The sequence below is a fragment of the Diceros bicornis genome, chromosome 10 (genome assembly GCF_020826845.1).
Source record: "Diceros bicornis minor isolate mBicDic1 chromosome 10, mDicBic1.mat.cur, whole genome shotgun sequence".
NCBI lineage: Eukaryota > Metazoa > Chordata > Mammalia > Perissodactyla > Rhinocerotidae > Diceros > Diceros bicornis.
The window spans coordinates 52,621,076-52,630,283 of record NC_080749.1 but is presented as its reverse complement, the minus strand read 5'-3'; the positions used below and the strand labels follow the sequence as shown (position 1 = coordinate 52,630,283).

At 41.2% G+C, this 9,208-nt stretch overlaps 1 protein-coding gene and 1 pseudogene across 1 annotated transcript; one reads left to right on the top strand and one right to left on the bottom strand.

The window, feature by feature from the left end:
* Nucleotides 1-4,965: 4,965 nt before the first annotated feature.
* On the top strand, nt 4,966-5,720 carry LOC131410520 (ferritin light chain-like; annotated as a pseudogene).
* Nucleotides 5,721-7,764: 2,044 nt separating this feature from the next.
* Nucleotides 7,765-8,170, bottom strand: LOC131410518 (large ribosomal subunit protein eL42-like). The gene has a single exon (XM_058548630.1). It carries the CDS (start codon nt 8,142-8,144, stop codon nt 7,824-7,826), a length of 321 nt encoding a protein of 106 aa, XP_058404613.1. The 5' UTR covers nt 8,145-8,170; the 3' UTR covers nt 7,765-7,823.
* Nucleotides 8,171-9,208: the final 1,038 nt, after the last annotated feature.

Below are 9,208 nucleotides of genomic sequence, written 5' to 3'. Positions count from 1 at the left end.
CAAAGAATCCTAAAATTTATATGGAACAACAAAAGACCCCGAATAGCTAAAGGAATCCTGAGAATAAAGAACAAAGCTGGAGGTATCACACTCCCTGATTTCAAAATATACTACAAAACCATAGTAACCAAAACAGCATGGTACTGGCACAAAAACAGACACACAGATCAATGGAATAGAATCGAAAGCCCAGAAATAAACCCACACATCTATGGACAGCTAATCTTTGACAAAGGAGCCAAGAACATACAGTGGAGAAAAGAAAGTCTCTTCAACAAATGATGTTGGGAAAACTGGATAGCCACATGCAAAAAAAATGAAAGTAGAACCTTACCTTACACCATACACAAAAATTAACTCAAAATGGATTAAAGACTTGAATGTAAGACCTGAAACTATGAAACTTCTAGAAGAAAACATAGGCAGTATGCTCTTCAACATCAGTCTTAGCAACATATTTTCAAGCACCATGTCTGACCGGGCAAAAGAAACAATAGAAAAAATAAACAAATGGGACTACATCAAACTAAAAAGCTTCTGCACAGCAAAGGAAACCATCAACAAAACGAAACGACAACCTAAAAATTGGGAGAAGATATTTGCAAACCATACATCTGATACGTGGTTAATCTCCAAAATATATAAAGAATTGATGCATCTCAACAACAAAAAAAGTAACAACCCAATTAATAAATGGGCAAAAGACCTGAACAGACATTTCTCCAAAGAAGATATACAGATGTCCGACAGGCACATGAAAAGATGTTCAACATCATTAACTATCAGGGAAATGCGAATCAAAACTACAATGAGATATCACCTCACGCCCATCAGAATGGCTATAATTAACAAGACAAAAAACAACATGTGTTGGAGAGGATGTGGAGAGAAGGAAACTCTCATACACTGCTGGTGGAAGTGCAAACTGGTGCAGCCACTATGGAAAATAGTATGGAGATTCCTCAAAAAGTTAAGGATAAAACTACCATATGATCCAGCTATTCCTCTGCTGGGTATTTATCCAAAGAACTTGAAAACACCAATGCCTAAAGATACATGCACCCCTGTGTTCATTGCAGCGTTATTCACAATAGCCAAGACTTGGAAGCAACCTAAGTGCCCATCAAGGGACGAATGGATAAAGGAGATGTGGTATATATACACAGTGGAATACGACTTAGCCATAACAAACGATGAAATCCAGCCATTCATGACAACATGGATGGACCTGGAGGGTATTATGCAAAGTGAAATAAGTCAGAGGGAGAAAGTCAAATACCATATGATCTCACTCATTAAGTAGTAGATAATAACAACAACAAACAAACACATGGAGACAGAGATTGGATTGTTGGTTACCAGAGGGGAAGGGAGGAGGGAGGAGGGCGAAAGGGATAATTAGGCACATGTGTGTGGTGATGGGTTGTAATTAGTATTTGGATGGTAAACATGATGTAATCTATGCAGAAATAGAAGTATAATGATGTACACCTGAAATTTATACAATGTTATAAACCAATGTTACTGCAATAAACAAAAAAATTAGAAAAGAAAAAGAATTAGGAAGTACAAGGTTTTGCTGAATTACAAATGTCAAAGGCTCAACACCACAAAGATTTATTTCTAATTTGTGATACATGTCCAGTGCAAGTTGAGTGAGGATTGTGCTCTCACATAGTCATTCAAGGATACCCAGGCTAATGGAAGCTGTGTCATCTTATAGCTGCATCATCTGGAATATATGCCTTCCAGGTCATCAAGAGAACTGAAAGGTCATGCACCAGCTTTTAAAAGTTCCAGTCAAAATTGATACATGTGTCTTTTGCTAACCACCAATTGGACAGACTAGTCACACGACCCTGACTGACTGTAAAGGGCCTGGAAAATGTTAGGGAGCATATAGGTATTTAGTGAGCAGTAAATGTCTGTTATGGGCTGAACTGTGTCCCCCCAGAATTTATATGTTGAAGTTCCAACCCCTAATGGACTGTATTTGGAGATAGGACTTTTAAGGAGGTAATTAAGGTTAAATGAGGTCATAAGAGTGGGGCCCTAATCCGATAGGACTGGTATCCTTATAAGAAGAGGAAGAGACACTAGAGCTCTCTCTTTCTCTCCTAGTGCATGCGCACAGGGAAGAGATCGTGTGAGGACACAGAAAGAAGGCAGCTGTCTACGAGCCAGAAAGAGAGGCCTCGCCAGACACCAACCCTGCTGGCACCTTGATCTTAGATCTCCATCCTCCAGACTGTGAGAAAATAAATATATGTTGTTTAAGCCACCCAGTCGATGGTATATTGTTATAGCAGCCTGAGCTAACTAGTACAATATCTCAGACACATAGAGGGAGGAAAGACTAGAAAAATAGATTGGACCATATTGTAGAATGCTTTAAATTAATCTATACTTACTTGCTAAGCAGCAGAAAGCTTTGAATTTTTTTAACAGCTTGTACAGCAATGCATCATCTTTTTTCCTCCAAGGGGTTTATGGAGTTTAGAAGAGGAGTGGATTGGCATCACACACATAGCTATATACTCCTTTAAATGTTTGACTCACAGAGATTATTGAAGTCATAAGCAGAGCATCCAGGGGCTTTATTTATTTGTTTCAATCCTTTCCGCCTTCTAATCTGGCTCTCTTTTCATTCTCTTGTTCCTTCATGTCCTTCCAGGGTAGATCCCTAGAGGGAAAGTGGGCCACTATTACTAGAAGAATGGAGAATACATTCTGAAGAAGCAATAACAATAGGTATTAATTATACTACCCAGTATAAGAAGATGCAGGGTAACCACAACAAAGCTGCAGGCTCTTTCCTCTCTGCTCCCAGAAATGTAGAATGCCGTGTGCCACTCAAATCCATTTCTTTTTCTCAGAGATTAATATCATATAAGTCCTAAATATTCTCTGCGAAATTTTTTTAAATACATAATTTTACTTAAATGCACGGGTAAACAGAGGAGTTTTTTTTCAGTATAGTTTGTTTGGCTTGGTTTCTCCTCCCACATCACTATCTATGTTACAAATTACCTTACAACTTAATGGCTTAAAACAACAATAAGCATTTCTTCTCTCTCATAACTTTTGTGGATCAGGAGAAGCTTGGCTGAGTAGTTGGGCAGTTCTGAGAAAGCAGTCATTATTCAAGACTTGCCCAGGGCTTGAAGATCTGCTTCCAAGTGGCACACTCACATGGTTGGCAAGTTGGTGCTGGTTGTTGGTGGGAGGCCTCAGTTCCTCTGCATATGAGCCTCTCCGTGGGGCTGCTTGAGTGTCCTCACACGATAGCTGGTTTCCCTCAGAGCAAGCTATCCAAGACAAGGCAGAAATTACAACACTGTTTATGACTTAGTCTGGAAATCACACACTGTCACTTCTGTCTTATTATGTTTGTCACACAGATGGCCCTCAATCAGTGTGGAAATAGACTATAAAAAGGCATGAATATCAAGAAGCAAGGATCATTGGGGCCCATTTTGAAGGGTAGCTACCACACTACCCCTCCCCATGTTAATTATGTAGTATGTATCTGTGGTAGGGTGAATAATGGCCCCCTAAAGATAGCAAGTCCTAATTCCTGGCACCTGTAAGTGTTATCTTACATGGAAAAAGGGTCTTTGCAGATTTGATTAAGTTAAAGATAGTGAAATGGAAACATTATCCTGGATTATCTGGGTGTGCTCCAAATGCAATCACAGGATCCTAGTACGAGAGAAGCAGAGGGAGATTTGACACACACAGAGGAGGAGAAGGCAATATGACCACGGGGGCAGAGATTGGAGTGATGGAGCCACAAGCCAAGGAATGCCAGCAGCCAACAGAATCTGGAAGAGGCAAGGAACGAATTCTCCCCAGAGACTCCAGAGGGAGTACAGCCCCACTGACACCTTAATTTTGGCCCAGTGAAGCTGACTTCAGACTTCTGGCCTCCAGAATTGAAGGGGATTATGTTCTGGGATTGGGGGTGTCTTTTCTGTTTTATAAATAGGTAGAGACTATTTATTTTACCTTTTATATATCATAACAATTAGGAGGAAGGCCTTTAGAGTTAGACTGTCCTGGATTTTAATCCCAGCTCTGCCAATTTACTATCATTGTGATCTTGGGCAAGTTCCAGTGCCTCATTTTCCTCCAAAAAAGGGCTAAAATTAATACCTACCTCAAAGATTTAAAGCTTTAAAAAATAAAATTGTGGTAAAATACACATAACATAAAATGTGCTATCTTAACCATTTTTAAGTGTACATTTAGTGTTAAGTACATTTACATTGTTGCACAATCAATCTCCAGAACTTTTCATCTTGCAAAACTGAAACTTTGTACCCATTCAATGACAGCTCCATTCCCCTCTCTCCCCAGCCTCTGGAAACCACCATTCTACTTTCTATCTCTATGAATTTTTAGCTACTCTCTGTTGTTTTAGGGCACCAAATTTGTGACAATTTTTTATAGCAATGATAGGAAACTAATACAATATCCTTCCACCTCTTTCTCCATGTTCGTACAATCTTAAATATATGTAAATGTACATAGACAGTTTTACACGCACATGTATACATAGGAATTTTTGTCATTGTTTCTTAAAAATAAGACTATATTATATATACTTTTATTTTCTCTTTTCATTCATCATGTTTAATAAGTTTACTTTCAGAATAATCATTTTATTCTTTGTCTTTGGGCAAACCGTTTTTAAATTACCTTTATAAGCCTTCATTAGTCACCCTAATGTATTAGTATCTTCCTTAGATACTAATGTCTAAAACATGTTCAGGGCGCCTTTTCTACAGTTTGTCAGTGGTGTCCTCTCAATTATCCTCTCAATTATTATCATGATCAGGTTTGGGGGTTGTACTTCTCTCTCCTGCTCTCTGCTTTTCATACCTTTCTCCATTCATTAGCACATCCAACCAGAGAGCGGCAAGAAAATGGAAAGGAGGTGAAGCATTACTCAAAAATAGACAGAGAGGCAGCGCGCTCGGCGTCCCCCGGATCTGTCTCCTGCTTCAACCGTGTTTGGACGGAACAGACCCAGGGACGCCCCCTTCTTCCAGCCTCCGACCACCTTCCAACCTCTCTTCCAGTCGTAGCCTTCGGACCAGCTCAGCCATCCTCTACCTCCGGCGGGACCAACCAACACCGATTTTTTGAGCTCAGCTCCTTACTGCCATCAACCATGAGCTCCCAGATTCGTCAGAATTATTCTGCCGAAGTGGAGGCCGCGGTCAACCGCCTGGTCAACATGTATCTGCGGGCCTCGTACACCTTATCTCTCTCTGGGCTTCTATTTCGACCGCGACGATGTGGCTCTGGAGGGCGTGTGCCACCTCCTCCGCGAGTTGGCGGAGGAGAAGCGCGAGGGCGCGGAGCGTCTCTTGAAGATGCAAAACCAGCGCGGCGGCCGCGCCCTCTTCCAGGACTTGCAGAAGCCGTCCCAGAATGAGTGGGGCAACACCCTGCAGGCTGTGGAAGCTGCCATGGCCCTGGAGAAGAATCTGAACAAGGACCTCTTGGATCTGCATGCTCTGGGTTCTGCCCACTCAGACCCCCATCTTTGTGACTTCCTGGAAAACCACTTCCTAGAGGAGGAAGTGAAACTCATCAAGAAGATGGGCGACCACCTGACCAACATTCACAGGCTCGCTGGCCCCCAGGCTGAGCTGGGCAAGTATCTCTTCGAAAGGCTCACCCTCAAGCATGACTAGGAGCCTCCACAGTCCAGCAGCCAGTTGAGGGGCCCGCCTGGCATCCCCTTGGTGTCAGAGCTTCTGCCTGAGCCTCTCCCTGCAGCCACTAGCTAGCTTTCTAACCACCCTGGAGCCCTCTCCCAAACCGTGGACCAAATAGAAACAATAAAGCTTTTTGCAGCCAAAAAAAAAAAAGGACAGAGAGATCAATGGAACAGGAGGCCCAGAAACCAAATCTTAACACAGTCATTTTTACTTGTCTTAGGGATGCTAGAAGACACTTTGGTGGCTAGTATTTTTCAAGTCATCCGTAGATTTGAGAGAAGGAATGTTACTCATTGCATACTCTTGATTTTTAAGACTTGTCTCATTTTTATTTATTTATTTATTTATTTATTTATTTATTTATTTATTTATTTATTTATTTATTTATTTATTTTGTGAGGAAGATCAGCCCTGAGCTAACATCCATGCTAATCTTCCTCTTTTTGCTGAGGTAGACCGGCTCTGAGCTAACATCTATTGCCAATCCTCCTCCTTTTTTTTTTTCCCCCCAAAGCCCTAGTAGATAGTTGTATGTCATAGTTGCACATCCTGCTAGTTGCTGTATGTGGAACATGGCCTCAGCATGGCCAGAGAAGCGGTGCGTCGGTGCACGCCCGGGATCCGAACCCCGGGCCGCCAGTAGCGGAGCGCATGCACTTAACTGCTAAGCCACAGGGCCAGCCCAAGACTTGTCTCCTTTTTAGATAATCCTGGGAAAGAGTAGTCCCTTAGTAAATGTTGGAAGAATTCATTTAATCAACAAACATTTCTTAAGTACCTACAATGTGTCAGGAATCATGCCAGGCTCCAAATGCATGAACAATTCAGAGTCTTGCTTCTCGTCCTACCAAGTGGATGTGCTGTTCTGTAGCACTGCTGCTGGAAGTTAGGAGGGAGAATTGAGGAAAATGGAGAATAAATGCATTAGTTCTATAATACTTTCCTAGACTGCCATAACAAAGTGCCACAAACTGGGTGGCTTAAAATAAAAAAAATTTATTGTCCCCATAGTTCTGGAGGTTAGATGTCTGAAATCAAGGTGTCAGTCGGCTGCCAGGACCACATTTCCTCTGAAACCTGTAGGGGAATTCTTCCTTGCCTCTTCCTAGCTCCTGATGGTTTGCTGGCAGCCTTTGGTGTTCCTTGGCTTGCAGCTGCATAACTCCAATATTTACCTTTGTAGTCACATGGCTTTATCTCTGTCTTCACATGGCCGCCTTCTTATAAGGACACCAGTCATATTGGATTAAGGGCCCACCCTACTCCAGTATGACCTCATCTTAACTAATTACATGTGCAATGACCCTATTTCTAAAGGAGGTTACATTCTGGAGTACTAGGGGCTAGGGCTTCAACATATCTTTTTTAGGGGGGACACAATTCAACCCATAACAGGTTCTTATTTTCAAGTGGTTCAATATAACTTTTGAATTATAGATTTAATTAATCTAGAAGGTTATTTTTCTGTTAAAAAAAAAAATACAGCATAGAATGTGACTCTTGGGCCAGAAATGGTTTGAATCCTATCTTTACCTCTTACTAAATGGTGTGATCTTGGGCAAATTAATTAATTCTTTGTGCCTCAGTCTCCTTGTCTATAAAATGAAGATAATAATAGTACTTATGGGACTGTTGTAAGGATTAAATGAATTAATACCAGGAAAGTCCTTATAAAAATGCCAACCACATAGAGAACCTTGATACATGTTAGCTTTTTTTTAACTAAAAATGAGTAACCATGAGTTGACTATTCTTATAATCAATTCCCACTAGAAAGGCATGGTGGTGGGTATGTTGTAAAAAAGCCTGAGGGGATAAAGCATTCCACTGTGTGAATGCACCTTTCAGAGCCTCCTTCTAATAGAAACTGGACCTGGAGCAAGGGGCCAGCTGCCCAGTGTACTCCTCACTCCTTATGCTACTAAGATTTTATCCTGGCTCTGGCAGAACATAAAGCTGATAGACTTCCAAAACTCCCAGAGAAATATTTCTTCTTTCTTTTGGACAAACAGCCTCCAAAGAACAATTTTTTTTTTTTTTAAACATAACCTCAAAATTTTATTGTCTTCGTAATAAAACAAAAGATGAAGCTTAGAACTGGATCACTTGGCCCTTTCTCTTCTTATCTCCTCCCAGTTCAAAATGCTTGCATCTCTTGATAGCCAGCATTCTCTTAGATCTGCAGTTGGGCTCAACACATTCTAGCCTCAGCACAATCTTCTTTGTAGTTTTAGCCTTTTTCCGGAAAATCGGCTTAGTCTGCCCACCATAGCCACTCTGCTTCCTGTCATAATGCCGCTTTCCCTGGGCATACAGAGAATCCTTGCCTTTCTTGTACTGTGTCACTTTGTGGGGTTGGTGCTTGCCACACTTCTTACAGAAAGTCCGGCGGGTTTTCGGAACGTTCACCATGTTTGTGAGAGCGCTATCAGCACAGAAAGAAAACCAAAGAACAATTGATTGAAATGCTTTCACAGAAAATACATCACTATTAGGAAAGCCTATATATAGAATTTAAATTTTCTTTGGTTCCTTTTGGATTTCAACTTAAAATGACCAGTAAGTTTTATCAGAGAAAAGAGCAATACATCACCATGGTGCCTGTCTTGGACATTCTTAAAAGCAAATTGCAGCATTTGCTGGTCTTGGAATGACCTCCCTCCTGCCTCTGAAGAGCCAGAATGTATATCTGATCCCTTTCGAGAGATCTCTGAGAAAAATAGAAAATTCTCATCACAACTGTCAAGACTTGGAGAAGAGCACTCCATTCTGTATTCATGCAGGAAACTAAAACACAGTGTGCCATCCTTAGTCCCTATGACACTGAGCGTTACGGTCTTTAGGCTGGGTGGAGGGGATAGTGGGAAGAGTTGAAAGAGAATATGACTGCAGAAGCAGTCAGGTTTCAATTGTTGAATCAAGACCCATTGTCTTGCCTCACTTAAACATCATAGAATTTTTTAACTGGAAAGCCCTTAGGGGATCACTAATTCAGCAGTTGAATCGAAGTGTAGAAAGTAATTTATTACAAATAATTAGAGTGCAGTTTGTGAATGATTGACTGATTGATTGGTTGATTACTAAATTCTGGTGGATTCAAAGTTCTTATCCTACAGTGGTTCTTAAAGTGTGGTTCCAGGATCAGCAGCAGCAGCAGCATCACTTGGGAACTTAACAGAAATGCAGTCTTTAACTCCCACCCTAGACCTGCTGAATCAGAAACTCTAGGGTGGGGCCTGGCAACCTGTGATTAACAGGCACTGGAGGTTATTCTGATGCCCACTCCAGTTTGAGAACCACTGTTAAAATAGCATTAATTTAACTCACCTGGCATCCAGGTGTGGTTTATCAAGGGAAAATGAAAAGGGTGAACTTGTATATAACTAGTGCCCAGGGAATGGGGCACAGAGAGCTATGCATATGCACATGTAATTCTTAGGTGTCCCATGTTAAAGAAAAAATTATTCATACCACTT

What these genes read in the sequence shown, in the direction of transcription:
- LOC131410518 (XM_058548630.1), bottom strand. Translation starts at nt 8,144, where the DNA reads ATGGTGAACGTTCCGAAAACCCGCCGGACTTTCTGTAAGAAGTGTGGC.